General features: G+C 46.5%; 8 protein-coding genes across 8 annotated transcripts; 3 read left to right on the top strand and 5 right to left on the bottom strand.

Annotated features, from left to right (window-relative positions):
- Positions 1 to 703: 703 nt before the first annotated feature.
- PEX2_100120 (flavin-containing monooxygenase) lies at positions 704 to 2,830 on the top strand (the record flags this gene model as incomplete). The annotated part of the gene is made up of 5 exons (XM_016747282.1): positions 704 to 1,123; positions 1,175 to 1,416; positions 1,476 to 1,836; positions 1,897 to 2,152; positions 2,220 to 2,830. 5 exons carry the CDS (start codon positions 704 to 706, stop codon positions 2,828 to 2,830), a joined length of 1,890 nt encoding a protein of 629 aa, XP_016601757.1.
- A 563-nt stretch (positions 2,831 to 3,393) lies between these two features.
- PEX2_100110 (Major facilitator superfamily domain, general substrate transporter) lies at positions 3,394 to 5,157 on the bottom strand (the record flags this gene model as incomplete). The annotated part of the gene is made up of 6 exons (XM_016747281.1): positions 3,394 to 3,420; positions 3,470 to 3,678; positions 3,727 to 4,439; positions 4,495 to 4,535; positions 4,588 to 4,866; positions 4,918 to 5,157. The coding sequence occupies 6 exons, from the start codon at positions 5,155 to 5,157 to the stop codon at positions 3,394 to 3,396; spliced, it is 1,509 nt and encodes a 502-aa protein (XP_016601756.1).
- Positions 5,158 to 5,759: 602 nt separating this feature from the next.
- PEX2_100100 (MBL fold metallo-hydrolase) lies at positions 5,760 to 6,964 on the top strand (the record flags this gene model as incomplete). The annotated part of the gene is made up of 3 exons (XM_016747280.1): positions 5,760 to 6,112; positions 6,170 to 6,310; positions 6,376 to 6,964. The coding sequence occupies 3 exons, from the start codon at positions 5,760 to 5,762 to the stop codon at positions 6,962 to 6,964; spliced, it is 1,083 nt and encodes a 360-aa protein (XP_016601755.1).
- Positions 6,965 to 7,350: 386 nt separating this feature from the next.
- PEX2_100090 (Short-chain dehydrogenase/reductase SDR) lies at positions 7,351 to 10,371 on the bottom strand (the record flags this gene model as incomplete). Its single annotated transcript, XM_016747279.1, has 12 exons — positions 7,351 to 7,613; positions 7,662 to 8,015; positions 8,065 to 8,239; positions 8,295 to 8,360; positions 8,431 to 8,501; positions 8,571 to 8,630; positions 8,908 to 8,978; positions 9,039 to 9,076; positions 9,188 to 9,342; positions 9,428 to 9,662; positions 9,739 to 9,911; positions 9,996 to 10,371. 12 exons carry the CDS (start codon positions 10,369 to 10,371, stop codon positions 7,351 to 7,353), a joined length of 2,037 nt encoding a protein of 678 aa, XP_016601754.1.
- A 1,427-nt stretch (positions 10,372 to 11,798) lies between these two features.
- On the bottom strand, positions 11,799 to 13,343 carry PEX2_100080 (Amino acid transporter, transmembrane; the record flags this gene model as incomplete). Its single annotated transcript, XM_016747278.1, has 4 exons — positions 11,799 to 11,839; positions 11,896 to 12,271; positions 12,323 to 12,403; positions 12,465 to 13,343. The coding sequence occupies 4 exons, from the start codon at positions 13,341 to 13,343 to the stop codon at positions 11,799 to 11,801; spliced, it is 1,377 nt and encodes a 458-aa protein (XP_016601753.1).
- A 2,181-nt stretch (positions 13,344 to 15,524) lies between these two features.
- PEX2_100070 (uncharacterized protein) lies at positions 15,525 to 16,360 on the bottom strand (the record flags this gene model as incomplete). The annotated part of the gene is made up of 3 exons (XM_016747277.1): positions 15,525 to 15,855; positions 15,913 to 16,023; positions 16,083 to 16,360. 3 exons carry the CDS (start codon positions 16,358 to 16,360, stop codon positions 15,525 to 15,527), a joined length of 720 nt encoding a protein of 239 aa, XP_016601752.1.
- A 2,473-nt stretch (positions 16,361 to 18,833) lies between these two features.
- On the top strand, positions 18,834 to 20,145 carry PEX2_100060 (TauD/TfdA dioxygenase family protein; the record flags this gene model as incomplete). Its single annotated transcript, XM_016747276.1, has 4 exons — positions 18,834 to 18,965; positions 19,026 to 19,758; positions 19,817 to 19,950; positions 20,011 to 20,145. 4 exons carry the CDS (start codon positions 18,834 to 18,836, stop codon positions 20,143 to 20,145), a joined length of 1,134 nt encoding a protein of 377 aa, XP_016601751.1.
- A 527-nt stretch (positions 20,146 to 20,672) lies between these two features.
- Positions 20,673 to 22,598, bottom strand: PEX2_100050 (Major facilitator superfamily domain, general substrate transporter; the record flags this gene model as incomplete). The annotated part of the gene is made up of 6 exons (XM_016747275.1): positions 20,673 to 20,697; positions 20,766 to 20,849; positions 20,907 to 21,025; positions 21,102 to 21,942; positions 21,997 to 22,325; positions 22,380 to 22,598. The coding sequence occupies 6 exons, from the start codon at positions 22,596 to 22,598 to the stop codon at positions 20,673 to 20,675; spliced, it is 1,617 nt and encodes a 538-aa protein (XP_016601750.1).
- Between the last annotated feature and the right edge of the window lie 468 nt (positions 22,599 to 23,066).

Genomic DNA, 23,066 nt, shown 5'->3' with positions numbered 1-23,066 from the left:
AATGCAGGCTGTGGGGAGCTTCCTGAGGTCGAAAAGAGCTCAAGGTACGCACTAACACTCAAAAAACAAGGGGATATCCTAATCCCTAGCTGAGCTGCTTCTGTACCTATCTAGTCGGTTGACGGATATTTCGCTTCCATCTAATCTCTTTCGCGCTTGGATGGCCAAGGACTGTAGGCCCATTAGTGCCGCGCGGCCAATTCCACTTTGAGCGACATTATGTGCAATTCAAAGAATCATTCGGAATCTAATTTAGAACACGGCCGAGACAGCCGAGACAGCGACATCAAACAGAGAACATCGGCGTATCCAAAAGCGGATTGCCGTACGCACGTGTCGCGCTAGCCCCATTCAGTCAGGACTTCTCGGCTACCAGCCCTCCCTTGGTTGTACATACGATTGAACCCTTCGGCAACCAATTTGTTTCACTAATATCACGGCATCTAGTGGGGCAAAATGGGTCGCTCTTTCGGCACGCAACGTCCTCCTGGGCCCTGCGCAGGAAGGGACGGAGACGCAGCGGGTGTTCTCTCCCGAATTCCTGTTCTGGTATAAAGTTGGGGACTGTCAACAACGAAACACATCAACAAGCCCAATCTGTTGATCATATCAGTTGCCAAGAGAAGAGCTTCGGGAAATCAAAAGTCCAACTGGGATCGTCTAATCCTTCTTAACCCTCTATCGAAACCATTTCCCCATCGCTATGGCACCATCAATCGCAACTCCAAATCTACCAACGTCATACGTGGCGGACGGCAAGGTCCCTGCGGCTTTCACCGCTAAAGACGCGAAGGACCTTCCAGAGACCTTGCTTTCGCATTTCGCTGACCACATCAACGGCAAAGCCACTGATAATGGCCCGAAATCTACAGCTAACGACCGTCTCAAGGAACATACAGTCCCATTCTATGACCAATACGCCTTAAACCCTCGCAAACTCCGCATCATCACGATTGGTGCCGGTTTCTCTGGGTTAGTGCTTGCGCACAAATTTCAACATGCCTATCCGGAGCTTCAGGACTTTGTTGATCACACGATCTTCGAAGGCCGAAGTGATATTGGAGGAACATGGCTAGTCAATACTTACCCCGGCGTGCAATGTGATGTGCCCTCTCATATCTATGTAAGCCTTTGCGAGCCACTCTAGATTTGGATGCGCTGCTAACATACCCAGGCCTTCCCATTTGACCCTAACCCAGACTGGCCCCGCTTCTATTCCAGCGGACCTGCAATTCAAGAGTACATCAAAGCAACAGTGAAGAAGTGGAACCTTGATCGTGATGTGCAATTAGAGACTCAAGTTGTTGGTGCCTACTGGCAGGAAGATTCAGGAAAATGGAAGATTACTGTGAAGCACGGTGGTGTCGAACGTGATGAATACTGCGACATTTTGATCTCAGGTCAAGGTAACTTGGTGTAAGTACTAAACTGGTCGCATGTGAACTCGATGGAGAGCTCAACTCACATCTGGATAGGAGCCCTTCCTGGCCAAAAATTGTCGGACTTTCCGATTTCAAAGGCCATGTTACGCACTCTGCACGATGGGACCACGACTTCGATTACTCCAATAAGCGGATTGCTGTGATTGGCAATGGATCATCTGGCATCCAGATTGTACCTCAAATGACCAAACTGCCGGGTACAACGGTGCGCAACTTTATTCGTGGTCCAGCTTGGGTTTATTATCGTGTCTCACCCTCTAAGCATCTTGGGAGAGAAACTGAGGACACCAACCCGGAATTCCTTGAAGAAGAGAAAGAGCGCTTCCGCGATCCTGTCCAACATCGGGAATACCGCAAAGGAATTATCCACCGTACTAACAGGGCTTTCCGCTTGGTAAGCCCGCGGTCTTCAACCCCTCTTGCGTAATCAAAGCTAATATGGGACGCCATATAGTTCATGAAAGGAGAGCGCAACGAAACTACAGTGGCACTAGCATCGGCCCAAATGGCCGAGAAGCTCAACCACGATCCCGTGTTATGCGAACAGCTTATTCCTAAGTGGGAGATCGGTTGCCGTCGAGTGACCCCCGGCCCTGGCTATCTGGAGTCATTCTCAAAGCCTAATTGCAGTCTCACCTCGAGCCCAATTACGCAAATCACTGAGAAGGGTATTGTCACTGCTGACGGCCAGGAGTTTGAGTGCGATGTTTGTAAGTCATTCCTTGATTCACCTTTCCTTGATTCACCTTTCAAGTCATTTCTAACACAGTATCTTAGTGGTTTGTGCCACTGGCTTCGACGTATCTAAATGCCCACAATATCCTCTCGTAGGCCAGAACGGAGTCAACCTCGCCCAGAAGTGGAAGGATGAGCCAACCTCTTACATGTCAGTGGGAACGGATGACTTCCCCAACTATTTCACAATGGCTGGCCCCAACTGCCTCTGCGGCCACGGATCCCTCGTCGAGGCATTGAACTGGACAGGCGACTACTTTGTCAAAATTATCAAGAAGATCGCCACAGAGGACATCAAATATATGGTCCCGAAGGCCTCATCCGTGCATGCATTCGGCAAATACCAAGACGAAATCCACAAGACATTAGTGTGGTCCGGCTCCTGTCGCAGCTGGTACAAGAGAGGCACAGTGGACGGCCGAGTCACACATCTTTTCGCAGGAAGTGCTATCCTATTCCGCCGCCTGCTCGGCGAGATCCGCTCCGAACACTATGATATTGCTTACAACTCGGGAAATCCCTTCCGCTTCCTGGGCAACGGGTTCACTGAGTGGGAAATGAAGGAGGATGCTGATCTAGGATGGTACGTGCAAGTTGCAAAATCGGGCCCGGAGGCATATGCTGGAGATGATAGGAGCTGGATAGCGAAATAGATAATTACCCGAGGATGCGCTCCTACTATCGATAGTTGGTGATTTGAGTCATTTGTTCATTTTATATAGTCTGCAACTTCAATATATATTTCTTAAGGCTTATTTTGTAAAAAATTGTGTTTGCTCCTGAACAATGACCTTCAGCAGATCAAGCAATAGCCGAGAATGGAACCCTGAGCTCTCCCTTGCCCCTTTGCTCGTTAGTGCAGCCCGAGAACGAGCCAGATTGCGTTGATGACATCTACCCCACCGTACTCTTTGGTAAATACTACTTCATTTGATACCAGATGTCGAGAAATGTTGCATGCATGCGGTATAATACTACTTCGGTTTGCTGCCTTGCAGCCCTTGTTCATTTTTAGAGATATATTTGTATTATCTGAGCAACAAGGAGTAAGAAGGGATCGGAGAAAAGGGCTGATGATTAAGTATGGCGAGTTTTAAAATGAATATTGCGTAGCTTCACCGTAGAAAAATTTTGTATTCTCCTGAGCTCAAGACTAAACTACCTGCTGAACATCAAGTTACCTCAACTACCCCAACCTCGCCCATTATCGTTACTCTCACAATGAATACCGAAATTGCATATTCTGTGGGCCTGTCAATAAATGAAAGCAAATTTGAGACTGAGTTACTCACCATCTTATCAGTCAGGTCATCCTCATAGGCATGCTCAAAGCCTTCCACAGTCCCCGTCTTGTCGCGGCGGCGGTTCTCCATTGAGCAGAGGATGCGGTATACGAAAACCAAAAAACCAGCAATAACTGCGGTGATCACCACCACGATAAATCCCAGGTTATAATGAGGTGAATCTTCGTGTCGGAAGACCTGGGGTCCTGCGAAATTGCCTGGTGGGGATCAGTGGCAGCACTTTCGTGTTTGTGGGGATAACCTACCAAGGGAGTACCCAATGTACAAGCCTGACGAGGCGAGCGACCGTTTGGTATAACCCGCGTTGTTTGCAAGGAAGAGACCCATTGTCACTGCATACCCAGCGCCGGTGGTTGTGAGAATGTAGCAGGCAAAAAGAAGTCCTCCAAGTTCCGACCGAGGAAGAAGCCAAAGCATGAGAGCCGCAGCCATAGTAACCAATTGGCAGATAATGATGATATATGCACGCCAGCCAGGGAATTTGTAGGCCAGGTATGTTGTGATCAACATCATGGTACCGGCATAGAAGCCAGAAGGTATCATGAGAAGCAACGAGTTGAGTGGGTTAAAGCCAAAGCCATCAATAATGATAGCCTGGAAAGTCGAGATCGGCGCATTAGCGAACATACCACACAGCGCGTAGAGGAAAATAAGCCAGAACTTGATATCGGTCAAGAGCTCAACGGCCTGACCACCTTTGAAATGCGTGTTTCTGACTCCGGAGTTGTTCGTTCTCATGCGAGATACCGCAATAAACCGCTCTCTGTCATTGAAACCCTTGGCTCGGATGGGATCGGATGGGAGGACAAAATAAATCAACACACCACAGATGATGGTGAGGGCCCCAGCAAAAAAGTACATGTAGAACCAAGGGGAAAAACTTCCTCCCAGGTGGCCAAGTGCGTAGTTAACAAGAGGCGAAAAAATGGACACGTAACCTGTGCACGAGTACCAGGCACTAGAGGGGAGTCAGCTAGAGGCCAAGTCGGCGCGATCTTTATGGGAGACTATACCCCATTCTAAGGGATTGTTCATCCTTTTTGTACCATCCACCCTGAATCGCGGTGAGCTGAGGCTGTTTGATGGGAGTAGTGAAGGATACGTACGACGATCATCATGAAAATTGGACTGATACCAGCCTCAGTGAAACCGAGGAAGAATCTTTGCGCGTATAATCCCCGAAAGTTCGTACAAGCGGGCGTGAGAATCAAAGTAGTTCCCCATACTATGATGGCGAGAGAGGCAACGCGTTCAATAGGAAATCTTTGAGCCAAGAAAGTGACTGGATAAGCGCCTAAGATAAATCCAAGGTAGAAGATAGAAGAAGCCATGGAGAAGCGATTCCCACTGTTCAAATTTAGGTCATCTTTGATTCCAAAGAGAGCCTGCAAAAATTATCAGACCATGGAGTATTGCAGCCCAGGAAGTAGTCATACCGCTTGTCCAAGCAGGACCTTGTCAGCATAAAGAAAGGCATAGGTGATGCACAGGACAGGGAGTAGCTTCATGTCGATCTTTCTGCGCAGCTTGTTCTCCTCTTCTGGAGTCCAGGTTTGATCGCCATCATATACAGCGAGGACCTTGATTGCTTCATCACCGTGTGCGGTGTCGAGTCTTTTCAAGTCCCCCTCTTCGCCATTCGAGATATGGGAGACATCTTCCTTAATTGAGCTCATATTCAATGTCTGAATAGAATTAGATTGTGTGTTAGAAGGCCAATGCAAGCCTCGCGGTGATGGCTGGACACCCCTTTTATCTCCGGATATATCGTGCTGAGATCCTGGGGAAGAGATCCATACCGAGCTGCTCAGTGCCAATCTCTGGGCATGGTCTGCCTCCGTCTTGTGGGTAAAATTGTCATTATCATGGAGGAATAATAAGAAAGCCGACGGAAAATCCCTAGCAGGACTACCGATAGTATAGCCGGGATGTTTATTAAAACCTTGCGGCCGTCCATGCTGAGCAGGTGATGCTACGAGCGTTTAGTTCCGAAAATGCGGGGACATAAATGCGGGGAAACGCGTCCGGATACCAGCGCAAACCATGGGAGGCTGGAATCCTCGAAAAAAGGAGGAAATGGGAGCCGAAGATGTGGCGGGGAAGTTGCCATGCCGCATGGTTATCCAAATCCGGAAATACCGATATTGCCAGAACACGGCGGATACCGCCCGTAGCGGGGGAGTCCCACAATTCTTGGACTGCAGTCTGGTCTCATAAAGAAAAAGCATGGGTATCATATCCGCCTGCTGTTGAAAGAAGATCCTAACTTCAAATAAACATGGCAACTAGTCAGCCACACATCGAGCTGCCTGCTGGCCAGGAGGTGGTGACAGTGAAAATGATCGTCCCGGTCAATTTCGGACCAGCTATCATTAAACGGTTCATGGAGCCCCCTGTGCCTGGTGTGGAAACAAAGAAACCCGGGCCTGTTTTGACGTTCCTTTTGGAACATTCCTCAGGTCAAAGGCTGGTATTTGATCTTGGAATCCGCAAGGATTATCAAAACTATGCTCCCATTGTTGCAAACTATATACCGACAACGAATTACGACATACAAGTGTCAAAGAACGTGGTCGATATTCTGGAAGAGAACGGCATCCCTGCACAGAGCATTAATGCGGTTATCTGGAGGTATTTATTTCCAAACCATTGCAATATTTCAATAGAAAATTAACAATCACATCACAGTCATTGGCATTGGGACCACATAGGAGACCCTTCAAGTTTCCCCGGCAGCACTGATTTAATTGTTGGATCCGGATTCAAGGATGCCATGTTGCCTGGCTATCCTGCTAATCCTAAGTCTCCAATCCGGGAGAGTGATTATGCGTGAGTCCTGGTGCCTTCAGGATAAACTTGAATATCTTTCGGATCTTGAATTTAACTTGTTATAGTGGTCGATTGTTGCGCGAGATTCGATTTGACGGTCCCGATGCACTGCGTATTGGAAAATTCCCTGCAGTCGATTACTTTGGCGATGGGTCGTTCTACCTCTTAGACAGCCCAGGACATGCAATCGGGCATCTTTGTGGTCTAGCTCGAACGACTATAGATCCGCCTACCTTTGTCATGATGGGAGGAGATATCTGTCATTATGCGGGTATATTTCGGCCTTCAAAATATCTCCCTGTTCCCCCGGAAATTTCTCCACATCCGTATGATACACAAAGCAATGAACCATTCTGCCCCGGGAGTATTTTCGATGATTTGCAGCACACTAGAGGAAGGAATCTAACAGATACGGTGTACGAGATGTGTTTCGGTCATGATATTCCCCTCGCACAAAAGACCCGTGACAAATTGCAAGAGTTAGACTGCGACGAGAACATATTTGTTATTATTGCACATGATGCAAGTGTTAGGGACGGGGTGGACCACTTCCCATTGAGTCTCAACGCTTGGAAGGAGAAGGGATGGGCCCAGAACGTCAAGTGGGCTTGGTTTAGGGATCTGGAACCATTTTGGAAATCGAAAGGTCTGTGAAAGGCACTCTTCCCATTGTTTATATGAGAGTTATAAGGCCATAGCGATGCTAGAATGTTTTATTAGGCAGTGCCAGAATATAGACCGTTCTTTGGTCTGCGTATAGTTCGTGTTTCTAGCTAGAATGCCTGATTCTATTTTGATCTCATTTCCCCTTTGCCAAAACGTCTTGTACTCCGGCAAAGTTTGGTTTTCAACGAAACGTTCTACTCGGGATATGATGTGAATTAGACACTCAAGCAACAAGACCAGGAAAAATGGACTCAGAAGGGAAAACAAATCGATGGAGCAAGTTGTAGTGGAATTCACAAGAATTATGCGATAAACACGTCCTTCTGTAATATGTAGAGGAACACAACATTGTTCAATGTTTTATGGCTGCCATGTTACTCATGTAATAAGGCAATCCGCGCCTTGACTCTTCCGTCGCAAACACTCTTCAAGATATGGGGGAAATCCTTCAAGCCAGCAGTTTCAACCTGTGGCTGAATGATTCCCTTGGAGATCAAATCGAGAACTTCCTTGAGATCTCTCCATTGCCTGCCGTATGTGAAGATAATGGTCAACCTCTTCTGAATGCCAATCTTCATGTCGACAGTGTTCTCCTCGTCGAGAGTACCAACACACAAAAGTTTTCCTCCTCTACGAACTTTGAAATGGTCAGTGCACTGAAAATCTTTCATAGCGGAATACTTACTAATATTCTGTGCATCATGGAATGTCTGGTGTGTACCCACAAAATCCAGGGTGGTATCGATCTTGCCCTGCAACCCATTCTCGTGCACAAATTCTTGTACTGACTTTCCAGAGGGCACCAGATCTTGTCTAGGAACACCCCACCTTGCAGCCTCCTCCAACCGTTCTTGTCGAATATCAGAAACAATTACTCGAGCCCCAATATGGAGAAAAATCTGCAATGCATTAAACCCGAGACCTCCAAGGCCAAACAGAAAGACCGTCTCGTTTGATTTGACCTCCGCACGTCTCACAATTGCGTAATAACTGGTTTTGACAGCATCCGTTGCCACTGCTGCTACGGATGAAGGAATCCCTGCCAATTTTGTTAAGTCAAGCCACGCAACGCAATCATGGAAACAAACCTTCCGGAACACTAACTACTGCTCGAAGATCTAGCGCGGCATATGGTGCATAGAAACCATCCTGACCAATTCCGGCGTGGTGTGCTTGTTCGCATAGCTGAGCAAGATCTCGTGAGCACTCTGGGCAGCCATCCGAGCCACACCCAGGGACGGCGATAGTGGCAATTCGATCTCCCTATGAAAGTTGTTAGGTGTATTGCAAGTCTTCAAACACTGTTTGCAGAGCTTACTACGCTGAAACCGGCGTCTTTTACTTGGTTGCCAATCCGTACAATCTCGCCGCATCCTTCATGACCCTTGAAACGGGAAAATATGGTCAGCATGTCAAATTTCCCTCATCTGAAAAACGAGGCATGGTCAACATACTAGGGGGTATTGCTCTTGAAACCAAGGACGCTGCTTTGCGCTCGTGAGAAGTGAGTGGTCGCTATGGCACACTAGGAAGCAGATATTAGCAAGATTTTCTGAAGCTGCGATTCTGGAGCCCAACAACGTCGAAAACTCACCCCCAGAAGCTAGCAACTTCACTAAGAATCCTCCCTTGGGAGTTGCAGGGACTGGAACCTCTTCCCACACCAGCGTGGTTATTAGCAATGGCTACTCCTAGCAAATTTGCGGTTACTCACTGGTTCGGGATTTCCCCTATGTTTCCTCCACGCATACATGGAAGACGGGACATTAATGGATGCGGGAACTGTCATGGTGTGGATATCTATATTTTATAGCTCTGTAAGTATCAATATTACAGCCGCTTTATATGTTTATGCACTACACTCTCCCTAGTCAGTAGTATTTCCTAGGATATTCCGTTCGGCTGTGCGGTGCCGACATAGCCGGACATACCGAGTGGTCGTTTACCCTGTACCGAAGCATTATCCGGATTCTCGTACCCAGCTATACGAGCGTATTGAGCACTTTGAGATGTCGATTTACAGCGATATTCCATGCGAAACATTTTGGTGCATGATTCTTACTGACCAACGAAGAAATTGAACTGAATTTTATTCCAAGACTAGACAGATGTGCCACTATAGGAAAACCTAGCGCTCAAAACTTCCGCCCTTGACCCTGTCTCTGCTCCGAGTCAGCAGTGAAATGCGACTCAATCTTTGTAAATCCTCACTTTATAATCATCTAGCCATTTATCCTCGATAATGACCAATTGCGATGCTTGCTTCTTCGCGAAGTACTCGTCCTTGGGGTCGGAAAAGTCTTCCTTATTTACGTCCACGAATCCCTCTTTGGCAATAGACCTTGGTGTAATCATGAGGGAGCGTCCTTGCAGTGTGATGTTAGCCGTGATATGATCATAATGTCTTTTGCAAAGACAAGGTACAAAGCGGAGGAGTGTACGTTGACATACCGTTGATAGATTTATCGCAGGCGATCCGCATCATTGCACCGGCGCAATCGGCCTGTTCGCCAAACTCGACACCCCGTTCAATCAGCCAGTTTTCGTACTCCTTAGTCCGAATAGCGCTTTTGATCCAGCATGGCGCCACATAGTTGATTCGGATCCCTTGTTCCCAGCTGCTTCGACGCACGGTCTTCATGAAGCCGCGAAGGCCATACTTGGTCGCTGTGTATTCCCAGTTTCCCTAATGTGGTGGTTAGTAGTGAATTTCTATGCATAAATGACAACCAATTCAAGGAAGTCTCTGGCGGCATATTTACCGGTGAATCAATGTATGCGACCATGCTTCCAGTCATGATGAAGCATCGGTCTCGGTCCTCAGTATCAGGTTGTTTCCTGAAATAATGAACTGCAAGTTTCCATGTATAGAATGTCCCGTCCATGTTGACGCGGACAATATTGAGATTTGGCTTGGTGGGTGCGCCATTTGGGTCTGTAGACTGTTAGTATGTTGGATTATACACAAGCAAGCTTCGAGTATGTTGAACTTTCAGTTGGAAGTTCGAGATAGGCTTACCATCGAGGTTCCAGAGACTGTCACCCGAGGCGCGTGAAATTCCCGCATTGGCAATGACAATATCAACGCTGTTATAGGGACTCTTAGCCTTAGCCGTCTCGAATAGTGTGATCAAACTATCCCAGTCTGTAATGTCGCACTTGACAAACGCGGCCGTTTCGCTTTTCGCGTTCAATTCCTTGGCAAGATCGTCTCCTCTTGGGTGAAGGTCGCCAAAGGTGACGAAGGCGCCGGCCGCAGTGAAGGCGCGCACCATGGCCTCGCCCATTCCGTTTGCGCCTCCGGTAACGATGACAGATTTTCCTTCGACATTGGTTAGATCAGGAACCACGGTGTGGTCTATTGGACCGTTGTAGGTGTATTTGGGAAGAGGCATTGTCAACTAAATTGTAGGTGTATAGTGTATAATCGCAAGTGTTGGTTGATTCTCGAATCATCGCGTGGACTGCAGCCCTTAGTTATGCCAATTATAGCTCCAGACTCTCGCACTGTAACTATCCGAGGTAATATTTCATTTCTATGGCAAGCCGGCAGAAGATACCCCGCGTTCGTCCCAAGAAGGATTGCTGCCGAGATCGTTGCCAAGCCGGTAACCTAAAAAGGGACAACCGAACATAACCGGGGTTGTTGAATAACAAAGTTAGTCGGCGATGCGAATCATATTGACGAAACCTCCGAGGTGAGGACAAGGAAAGTAAACAGGGACCTTGAAATCACATTTAGCTGTGAACGTGTTCTTCCTAGTAATAATCATCAGGTGTCAAAAGTGGAGCCTAGTTGAGGTCCACGATTTTTTGCCTACCAGCGTATCTAATTGTCGACTGGACTTCATATCTCGACTTGAGCCAGGCACGACGCTCTCATATAAAAGATATTTAATTGTCGAGAGACCACTTTCATAATATGTTGGGGATGACCTATTAAATCACCAACTTGCAGCCCAACCACCATTAAAAGGGGTGGACTCCCTAGTCTGCACCCCTTGGAAGGTCGTGTTCGTATCTGCTGACTTCAGTGTTTCAGAGACCGACTATTTAAGTACAGGATATCGGAAGCCGATACTTTATTGGTTGCCGCTTAGTGAGAAAAGGGTGAGCTCCGACTTGGCGTCGCGCGACTCGGAATGAACCAGTTATGCTGTGAGCTGCTTAAGATCAGCAGTGTCCAACAACTGGGATAATGCACCATGCATAGCATGAGTTTCAGTCCCCACATCGAAGGCCACGAGGTCGCAAACTTCAAGCTCGTGGACTGACGCGGGTGGATCCACACGGGATGCCAGAAATTTGAGATTCAGTCAAGTCTAATGATTGAGTCTAGAGCACCAAGATGATGGTATGTGTCATGAAAGTGGGAACAGGACCTCGGTATGTTGCACAACCTTTCGTCCGCCAAAAAAAAAAAAGATGAAGCGGGAAGGAATCAAGGTTTTGATCGGCAAAGGCCAGGCTGGATGCGGTTAGAGCTGGGTTCCCGAAATCGCGGAAGTCCGTCCGCGAACCACACAGGGACCAAGTTTGGTCACAAGTGGGGCGGTACCTACATTAGCGGGAGACTAGCGTTATTACTCAGGTATGAATTAGGCGAGCCTTGAGAAAAAAAAAAACAGAATTTGATACCATTCTATGACAATTCATTACATTATGGCCACCCGGGCCCTCATTACAGAATTCCTTCATTACCGCCACACATTACCACCACTCATTATACCCGTTCACACTATGTGTTAAGCTCACTACTCCGGTTGGGAAGCCGATCCTGAAGCAGCTCGACCAAACAAAGAGCATTTTCCAAACCTAATTCTTACGATGAGTTCGAGTTGTCCAGGCAGCTGAAGGAGGAGCCTAATAAAAAGAGTCAGTCGTAAGTTCCGCAATGTTCCGGGGATCCCAAAACTTACCAATCATTCCCGTTGCGTAGGCATCAATGATCTGAATGATAACACCGTAGGTCGCACCAACAAGGAAGAAAATTCCAAGCAGTACCATTCCCCAATGTAGCAGGTAGATCACCTTCTGCATAAGTGTACCCTTCCGGTAGTGACTGTTGCTGTGAAGCCACAAGAAACCTGGAAGGCACATGGCCAGAGGGGCGAAGCAAACGGACCCAATCAGGGCAACCAGATAGTTGAAGATAGGGATAGTCTCGCTGAGGATAAAGGAAATAGCACCGAGCCCAACCGTGCAGCTCATCCAAGTAACCCAATGAACGACAGTATTGGCTTGCAAATGACGCGTGTTACCCAGGATACGCACAAATATGTATTTGGCGGCAATCTAAATAGCAAGATTAGTTCTGGGAGCCTGATTTGCGAGGGATTTACTCACATGCAAGTAGATCGTGGCGCTTACGACCAGTCCTAGTAGTGCAACACCGTAAGATACCATCTTGACCGTCTGTCCGGCGCTCTGTACATAACAAGGATTAGCTAATTGCATGCGAAACCGGCTTCAACTACAGGATACATACACCTAAAGACGGACTGGCCACCCATTGTCCGCACCAACGATAGACAACCAAGCTGAAAGCAAGATATGACGCATTAACAACAATCATGCACAGGTATAACGCCTTCTTGTAGTCCTTTGGGTTGCGCATCTCCGACATCACCGGAATGAAGGCGCTGGTACCAGCTGTCGAGACGAAGATAGTGCTGGAAGCAACCATGCCAGCTGCAAATCCGGGGTTGTTGATAGCCGCGTATCCGAGCTCGTAGGGGCCCTCCTGGGGCGCGGCGGCCGGTCGGTCGCGAGTTGTAACTCCGATGACGACGATCAAAACTGCGGCATAGATCGAGATGAATCCTGCATATGTGAGCCAGCCCACATGCTGGAGTTTCCGTACTGAAGCTGTCGCGATGATCACGACCGCTCCGATCAAAGACCACCAGACAGTGCACGCAGAGTGGTGCGAGAGGGCGTTAAGGGCCGTCGAAACACCAATGATACCACTACCTGTGACAAGAACGTAGCCGATGAGGAACAGTATACCGGTAAGCTCCTTCGCGAAGAAACCGCCAGCAACTTCCGCCATATCGGCGATAGAGTGGCAGTGAGGATGCTTCTTGCGAAAGTTGCCCAGAATCACGAAAGAGTAAGTGTTGAACGCGCCCCATGCGACGATACTGAGCGAGCCACCCACCGCACCGAGGGAGTACAGCGAAGCTGGCAGTGACAGGACGCCCGTCGCGAAGAGGACCTTCACGAAGATAATGCACGCCTTGAACCAGCCAACACCGCGGAAGCTGACGCCATCCTCAGTCTTCTTGAATACCTCGTGCTCCTCAGTGGAGTCCCTAGGGCTTCCCAGCTCTGTGTCACCAACGCTTGCCTTCTCGTTGATGATCATGATGGATTATTGAGTTTGGCTCGAGAATTGTAGCCGCTGGGGAAAGTAGGAATTAAAAAGGAAAAGCCCGGGGGGAGGAAAAAACTTTCCTACAAAGGTATTGTTCTCTTTTTCTCGGAGACCTCCCATGGCGGTAATTTACTGTGGGCCATGCAGTGCAAGCGTTGATAACTTGCCACTAGTCGGGATACACTAGTATTCCGCAGCTGCGCTTAGTTGCAGCTAGTCTACTCCATAATGGCGATAGCCACGAAAATTTCCTGCATGGCTAGTGTCATATCACTCGGAACCATCTTCTTCCTCTATGTTGTAGGTTTGTGATAACAGTTTCTTTCTTCAAAATTTGGAAAAAGAAAAGAAAAAAGTCAAGTTTGCTGCCATATCGCTGTTTTTGTAATCTATATCAGCGACCCGCAGCACATAAGAAGCGGCGTGGGGCTAAATGTAACCACAAATGATCGGCTTTGGTTCTGGAACCCAGCCAGAGCTTGGCTACTGAGTACTCCGTACAATATAGTTCCAAGTATACAAGGATTGCAATAAATTGCTTTTGATATGGAACAAGCAAATGGGAAAAGAGTAGGGACAGAAGGAAAAGATGACTACCTGCTGTGGGTGGGTCCCACCACGTGTGCTGATCGTGGCCGAAGGCATGACAACTATCGAAGGATAAAATTATTATTACTCCGTACGGGTTATATATTTGTTCGATATGTAACACTATTGGTGGGTCAATCCATTTTCCGTATACGAATGTTCTGGATGTAGTTCATTGTGAGCTTTAGTAAAAGAAGAGCAGGAAAAGGGAGGGAAAAGAGTGAGTTCCAGGTGTCCCTCGATCTACATAAGCCACTTTTCTCTACATATTGGTGGGATAGGCATCCGTTCGCATACAATATTGCTCTCTAGCCATGAAGAATATATTGGGGAAACTCACTGCGAAAGGAATCCCTCCTTACCAGAACGGCTATGTCTACTACGTCATATTTCTGTTCCTCAGTGATAGTAGCATCAATAGCCGCCTGCAAAGGCCATCTATTACGCAGCAGTATAATTGATATGCGACAAGTCCCCCTTGGGTAGTATTTATGCATGGCACCTGTACCCCTGCGTAATTAAACTAGATATAACTTGCGCTAGAAACTATGAACGCAACGCGCACAAATAAAAAATAAGTTGATGACACAAGCATAAATATTCTCTATGGATATATGAGACATAGACTAACAAGGTTATGTATTACATTAAGATAAAAAAATCTAGGTTGGTTTGGTATTCTAGGTTTGCGCGGATATAATTCAAATATAGGAGAAGAAAGGCTCAACAAAGAATCGAAAACTGGACTCGATGGGGACATTGACAGACGCCAAGCAACAAAAAAGAACAACAGAGGGATCAAAGGTGAGGAGCGAGCTCTAATACAAGTGACAGTCCGACAAAGAGATGTCACGTTTGTCAGTCTCTCAAGGCACTCCAGCTGCTGGTGGTGGGAATGCCATTTTCCCTCCCACCGGAGCTAACCAACCACCCTGTACGGGGACAAATGTTCCTGGTGGCATGGTATTGCGTACTGTTGCGGGATGATGTCCCGGGTTGACAGCGAGGTCCAGGTTTGGGAGGGGAAGTTCGTCCCTCGTGGTCGAGGCATATAAACGACGGGTGCGATCAGGTACGCTTGCCACGAATAACAAATCTTTTATCAATGGGCCGTCTAGTCGGGGGACGCCATCGGGTGACCAATTTCCTGGAAAGAGGTGGCACAAGCTTCTAGTCCAGGGGGTCATTCTTGTACGATTCCCATCAAGGATCGTAGCTTCTACTTCAATCATTTGCATGGTTATGTTGCCATTAGCAGTACTAGAAGTTATCATGGAGACAACCGGTACTCTTGGCCCCACAGCCGTCCCAAAAGGACCAAGAAGAATTTTGAGATCTCCTTGATAGATGGTCATCGTACTGCACCCAGTATCGTTGATAAAGTCCAACTCTGCAAACCACGCTAGTCCTGGAATGCGGAGTGCTAATGTCAGCTAGAAGAAAAGGTTAGAGAGACTTGGAAGGGGATTGAGTCATGAGTGTGGAGATCTTACGCCAGTCAGTCTTGGAGTTTGTGGATACGGAAGCAATGCGACCACTGAATAGGAGCTCTCATTTTCAGGACCGCAGATCTGATAATCTCTATTAGCGTGTCACTTTGAAAATGTTGAGGATGTCCATTACCCCTTCCGTCCAAAATCCTTTGTGGCCCTCGTGGTGGGAATTAATCGCTTCAAATTCATCCCAGTCAAACGGTCTTGGTTGGGAAATCTGGACTCCCTTCGACCAATATGTAACAAGACCGTTATTCCAGTCAAGCTCGCCCGACTTATAAGCTTCCAAGAGAGCCTCAATGTTTGGGAGCTGCTCGCATTCATCCGCAGTACTCGTCAGGTCTGTCTTCATAGCCTCCAATGCATGCACCCGTTGAATGGTATCCCAGCTGAGCTCTTCAGATCCCGGGAACCTCATCTGCCTACAGTATACCAAGGTGAAAATTTGTGCAGCTGCAATCTGAATATAGTTGACTTACTCCTTTTTGTTCTTTGCAGCTGTATATTCCTCCAACCTTTGCGCAAAAACATGAGGCATTATGTTTTCAGCAATTCTCTCGTGGCATCTTTCAATTTGGCTGTCGATATCGCTATGAAATTTCAATTAGCTTGTTGTTTGTATGGAGATTTGGATTCAATGACGTGTTACTTGGTTTCAAGATCGTCTTCATTCATATGCCAGCCGGGAGGAAGTTGAGCTGGGTCGGTAAAGGGGTCGTTTCCTGTCCATTTGGCCCAGGGTCTGCTTTTTCTTGGCTTCGGTCGTGATTTAGGTGGCGCCCAACTGTCAACGTAGGATTTGTCAAGGTCTAAATCTTCTATCCTGAGCTCTATGCGTGGGGTTGGATCTTGTGGTGAGCCCCTAGGACGGTGGGGCGGTAGTTGCTGAACGCGAGTACTACGTCGAAAGTTGTATCGCTCCGACATGTTGAAGACAATATGTCTTGGAAAGTTGAGTCTTGCAAACCGAAAATGCCTCGACATGAACGCACAAGCGAGTCGGGGGATACAAATACATGAAGTATCAGAACTAAGTAAGTATGGAAATAAAAAAGATTGCAGACAACGAGAGAGACATAAACTTGACATCGAGTGGATTCGGGTTCAAAGGCTCAAAGACACAGTACAGTGTAGCTATGACAAAGAATATATCCTTGGAAGGGCTGTAAGCCACGAAACTCGGCTTTTTACAACTATATATTTTTTACACTCTTACCGCTAGTTTTCTTTGTTAGAAAGAAACTAGAATGAATGTCAAGAAGTTTTGATCATTAGCTGGAAGATTCTCTCCTTACATCAAATAACAAAAGAATCTGGGAGTTGACGTTGGACCAGACAAAGAAAAGTTGAGAAAGATATATTTGTATCAACCGAGGAATTAAAGGATTTATTGACTATCGTTCTACTTTTTAGTAACCAGAGAGCTAACTATGTTGAAATTGGAAGTTCGTATGATTCTGGTAGCCAAATTTTGATTTGAAATATTGAATCGACTGGGAATTTACATAGTTTCTTTGTTGTAAAATCGAGGGAATGGAAATAACCCGTGACCTCACTTTTAGTCCTTCCCAAGATCGACCTCTCAATGCAATTCCAAAATTTCTAGTACTTTAGGTGCCTCTTTTTTAGCATCGTCTCGCTTCGGTCTCCAAAGCCGACCAAATTCCATGTCATTCTCCATGAACACAGAGATTACCCAGTTGTATAATACTTCCGCCTTACACTTGATTAGACTTCCGCACCGGCCCATAAAGCCCAAAGCCCAACCCGACCCAACCCGCAAATGGGTTAGGTTTTGGGCCTAGCCTCGGGCCCACCGATGGGCTTTGGGCCCCAAACAGTGCAAATATGCCGAGAATTCAGAAGTTGATCCCCCGTTTAGGGATTTTAAAATTACCCTTCGTTTTACCCCCGTTTCTAAGCCTTATTCTAAAGGTAATATTTTATTAGTTTAGATCATTTAGAATCAATTACTAGTTATCTCTCTAAAACACGTTTAAAAATGCGAGAAAGCGCGTTGTTTAGATAATTTATAAATTATAGAAGGTCACTCAGAAAGTGGTAGTACTCCTATCTAGATCCTAGACATATATCGAGTATTAAATATACTTTCTCGTAGTATCTTGACCTCTTCTGATCGGATATTGTTTAACTTTGAAATGTATACTTATGTAGCTATAACAATTCTAAATTCTAAAATTTTAAACTCTATATAATAAGTAGAAGGTTAGAATATAGCGATTACAAGATGCTTAGTAAACCCCCCTGAATAGGCTTTCATGTGGGCTGTGGGCTGGGTCAGGTTTCGAAGGTAGGGCCCATTTATGGGCTATACGGAAGTCTACACTTGATCTAGATAAGCGAGAAAATATCAGAATTTGAGGCCGCTTGTTAGAGAAGTCTAGCAGTCAATTTCGTAGAGTAAAGGAATACAAATCCACTAAAGTAGTCGGTAGCCTACTGGATCCGATGATATCAGTCATTACACCAACCTTTACTGTCCGGGATGTGTGCCTGGTTCCCTTCGATCTCTTCTCGTGGGCCTTGTTCAAGGGTCAGTGCCGACGTAATAACAACAGACAAAATAACACTCCAACTTCGATCGACTGCGACAAATATTGATACTTCGGCTACTTGACCTACTTTGAAATGTACATGCCAAAACATCAGAGTGATTATTGCTCCGCAACCCCTCAGTTCAAGCAAAAAAGCTTCCGCCTAAATTTCATCTTGCGGTCTCTCGTTTCGTAATTTCCTTCGAAGAAACGAAATAGTTATAAAACTCAGGTTACCAAGTTACAAGGCGAGCTTGCATTATCACACGCCACTTTCCGTGCTTTGCCTGCTTTGCTGAACAATTATGCAAATAATGATGAAACTACTATCGAGCTTTTATTCTCCAGTTATATGCCACGTCTATCATTACTATTGCGGACCCTAATATGCGTATATTGTGGGCGTATAGTCCACGGCAGCCTTTTGCGGGGTTGTCACTTGCATCATATCACGCCATATCAACATTATCAATCCACCCGAGGCCGCCTGGGCACTCTATAACTTCTTTAACCATTGGCAAGCACATGATGTTATTGTTACAGATAGCACGTCAGGTTTAATCAATACTTCGTCTCATCTGGACATGATGTTCAATTAGTCATTCGATAGAGCGGGTATTACGGCATTAATGTTGATGTGCTTTATGTACCTGATCCTTTGCTCGTTACTGGCGTGTACTCCGTATGACCGACACGAATGTCTTCATACGTGATTCTACGACAAAATGACGCCAAGCATAGCAAAATCATGAATAATGTATATTTAAACAGAGACTCCTCACAAATTACAAGTGATATTTTCCCAAACTTGATAACGACAAAGTTTACCGATATATTAGTAAAACATGGCGCCATCTATTGCCCAAGCTCCCACTGCGGAAGTCGTTGTTCCTGTAAAGGCTGCCCCTGAAGCAGCTGAGACCAAAGCTAGAGTGAGAAGAATCATTGATGAGGAAGGGGGAAACACCACTGCCAGTGTAGGTCACGGCTAGAACTTTGACTTTCTCCACATATGGCTTGACTTAACAATGATGCAGTATCCAAACTACCTGCCTGTATTTGACTATGGCGAAAAATACCCGCCTCTTGAACCTTTCACTCACGTTGAGCACGGAAAAGATGCCGATCCCTCCTTTAAAGACTTGCTCATCGAGGGCTCTAAGATCCAAAAATTGACTCCAACCACCGGCTCCGAGGTTACAGGCGTTCAGCTAAGCAAGCTCAGTGCTGCCGGAAAAGATCAGCTCGCTCTGCTTGTCGCGCAACGCAAAGTCGTCGCCTTCAGAGACCAGGATCTCGCCGATCTGCCAATTCAAGAAGCCCTTGATTTCGGAGGCTACTTTGGCCGCCATCATATTCACCCGACCAGCGGAGCTCCGGAGGGATATCCTGAGATTCATCTCGTTCATCGGAACAACAATGCGTGGGAACTTGACGAATATCTCAATACAAAGAACAGCAGTGTCGCATGGCACTCCGATGTCACATATGAGCAGCAGCCACCGGGAACCACGTTCTTATATGTTCTTGACAGCCCTGAAGTGGGTGGGGACACTGCTTTCGTCAACCAAGTTGAGGCTTATAACCGACTTTCGCCAGCGCTCAAGGAGCGTCTTCACGGGTTGAAAGCTGTGCACTCCGGGTTTGAACAGGCCGAGTTTAGTCTGAAGCGTGGCGGCGTGGATAGACGAGAGCCGGTGAAGAACGAGCACCCTCTTGTTCGAACCCACCCGGTGACTGGAGAGAAAGCGCTTTTCATTAATGGTGGATGTAAGTATATTCCTGCATTTTTTGAAAAACGAAGATTCAATACTTATACCAAGAATAGTTACTCGCAGTATTGTTGGACTCAAAAAGGAGGAGAGCGATGCGCTTCTAGGTTTCCTACTGGCTCATGTGGGTCGCGGCATTGACTTTCAAGCTCGTATTCGATGGGCCCCAAAGACTGTTGTGGTCTGGGATGTGAGTTAAATCTTGAATTGTTGATCAAGGGCTCAAAAGACTAATGTTTGTGCAACATAGAACCGTGTCACGGCTCATTCTGCGATTGTTGACTGGACGACTGGTGAGCGTCGCCACTTGGCGCGCATTACTCCACAGGCTGAGCGCCCTTATGAGACACCATACGTTCCAGAGGAGGGTGAATCTAAGGCTTGAGCTTCTTTGAATGGAAAGTCAAATACTTCGAGTGAACAAAGGGGTTATATAATGATACTTGCTTCGGCTTGGCAAGCCCAACACATTCAAAAAATTGGACAAAATGCCAGTCATTCAGAAATTCTGGTCTAATTTGGGATTGTAGGATCTCTGAAGAAAGGCGCATTGGAACCCCTCGCTGACGACATATTGTGATATCAATGCATGGTGCTAAGATTGCCGCAGACAACCTCATTTGAGCCATTATGGTGCAATTTCCGACAAACCTCACGGACTCACATATTAAGTTCTTGTCAAATCACTTATCTCTGCTATTCTACAATGCAAACTTCTTTTTTTCATAAATGCCACGTAGGTAAACTCGTTGCTTTCATAAAGTCGTGATGTTCTAATCGTCTTATAAACCTCTGTGCCTAATCTGCATGTTTACCCGCCTTCTTATCTTCAACTCAATGTTTATTCCATTAACACACTGGACATGTCTAATGATATTGGGTTTATCCAAATTCTCCGGCATATTTACAGCTCTAACGAGCAAACCGGAAGTCAAGTCTGCACAAGATGATCAGTATGTAAAATATAGGCACTGGTAGTATCTACACCCTATGATGCTAACGTACCTCTTGTTTGTCAATACGGGGTTTTCACGCAAGTAATACTCTCTTTGCTCGCTTGTCATAGCATTCCACTTTGCAGAGTTTTTTCTGTATACAAGTTAGCAAGTATGATCCATATTCATATTTGCGAGTTTGATTACATACTTATTCCACCAATCGTAGTAGAACTTGGCGGCAATAAAAAGGAACCCACTGACGACAGCCAGTGCAATAAGAACTTTGTTTCCCTTCCTGTAGTATGGCGCATCTTTTGCTTGGTACACCTGTTCATAATTGTTAGTAAAGAGTGGGTTTATTTCTAGGTCATTGGCAGCAGAAAATGCGAGGACAAGAACTCACATTAGCACCAGCAATGCCGCTGAGTTGTACAGACATGTTATACAATGCAGAAGCAACAGTGCGAGTCCGCACAGATCCGGCATTTCGTGAAGTCAACGCGACCACAACAGGATGAATACTCGGCCCACCAACAAGGAGCGTAAGTATCGCCCAACGGGGCCAGGGCATGCTTCTCTCGGGAAGTAACTCTAGTGCAATAAGCAGGACTAGATTCCATACTTCCACCCCCACGCCCCATAGCAGGCGCTGGTTTGTACGCTCTGCAACCCAGGTAATAGCTATCATGGTAATAATCGCAATGACAGCTGATGGAATCACCAACAAATTGGTCTGGAATGTTGTGAACCCCTGGGATCGTAGTTGCAGGGTGAGATAACCTGCCGCCGGAGTGGTGGGTATCATCCAAACTAAACCAAGAGCATAAATCGGCCACATATGGTAATCCTTGAGTGACTCCCAAAACCGTCGTGGGGTGACGGCTTGTCGGTTGTGCATACTGCCCTTGCTAGGATCGTCCCGAATAACGCGGTTCACGATGATCTTCTCTTCATGCTCCGTGAACCATCCGTCCTTTCCGCGTAATCCTCCCTTGGTTTGCACCGGGGATGCTGGCATCCAGAAATACGCGATGATTCCAATGACACCGGTTATGAGACCTTCGTACGCAAATAGATATCTCCACGCACCACTGCCGCTGGCATTAGTGATGTGTAGGAAGCCAAAGGCTAGGAATGAACCAATAATTCCAGCAATCGTGTAAGAAATCCAGAAACAGGTCAGTCTTCTCGGCAGCTCGTTAGATTTGTAGAAGAAAGACAAGAAAAGAATGGTATCAGGAATACTGTAAACCGCGATCAGTCCCATCTAAAGATCTTTTTGGAATAAGAATACTCACAAGCCGCCTTCTAAGAATCCCAGCAGAGCACGACAGGCCAAATATGAGCCACGCCCTGTCAAAAAGGCCTGACAAGCCGCGATTAAACTCCAAGCAACAATTTGAATAGGAATCCAACGGTCTGGGCCGACTCTCTTGGAGAGTAACTGCGAAGGCATCTCAGCTAGCAAGAAGCAGACCAGAAAGATTGTCTGACCCAAGTTGTAATCATTGCTCGTCATCTTGAGATCTTTCAGAAGGGTACTTGCTAGTGCCTGGCCGATGTTTCCTCGGTCCAGCTGCAATGCAAAGAAGGTCACGCAGGCAAAAGTGCAGACACGAGCATCAATCTACCAAATTTAGTCAATTGTCTATCGAGTTGTGACAGAGGACAGGTAACTCACCTTCCTGACAATTTTCTTCTCTTCCTGTTCCGTCCATTGGAAATTCGGATCCCAACGATGAAGGCCCTCATAACTGTCAATGGGCCGGTAGAAGTGATGACCCTCCCTAGCCTCAAATGTACCTTCTGTTTTATATTGCCCACTCTTCTGCCACTCTTCGTCCGAGCCATCTGCACTACTAGCAGAAACCTGTGCTGTCTTTCCTTCCTCTGTAGACATCTTTAAGGATTGCAGTAAGAGACAAAGGCGGAACCTTGTCGAAAGTGATTGCGAGTAGCATCATGGAACCCTCTACCTTGATATTTATATTTATGGAGGAATTACGCGTCGTTGTAATGGTCGTCACGCAATTATGCCCTAGGAAGAGTTGTTATGTTGTGCCCGTATGCATGAATGAGACAATTGCAAAATAAGCGAACCTAACGCTAGGTGTAAATTTAGCGTTAGAATTACCTCCATGTCCTCTTATTAATGAATATGCTGTAGGTATCATTTGTGGGATAATACTGAGACATGTTTGGGTAGCTCTAGACGCGGGGTCCAAGCAACTTGCATCGTTAGTTAGACACGCCATTTAGACTAAGGTCTTGCCATTCAACAAGTCTATCGTTATTGGTTACTCCACATCGCTTAAATATTGCTGCTTGATGCTTATCTAGTTTTGAGATTCACCTTCTGGTACAAGCA

Source organism: Penicillium expansum (assembly GCF_000769745.1).
Source record: "Penicillium expansum strain MD-8 chromosome Unknown contig355, whole genome shotgun sequence".
NCBI classification, from domain to species: Eukaryota; Fungi; Ascomycota; class Eurotiomycetes; order Eurotiales; family Aspergillaceae; genus Penicillium; species Penicillium expansum.
Note: the sequence above shows the minus strand (reverse complement) of the source record. Positions and strands in the feature narration are given on the sequence as shown.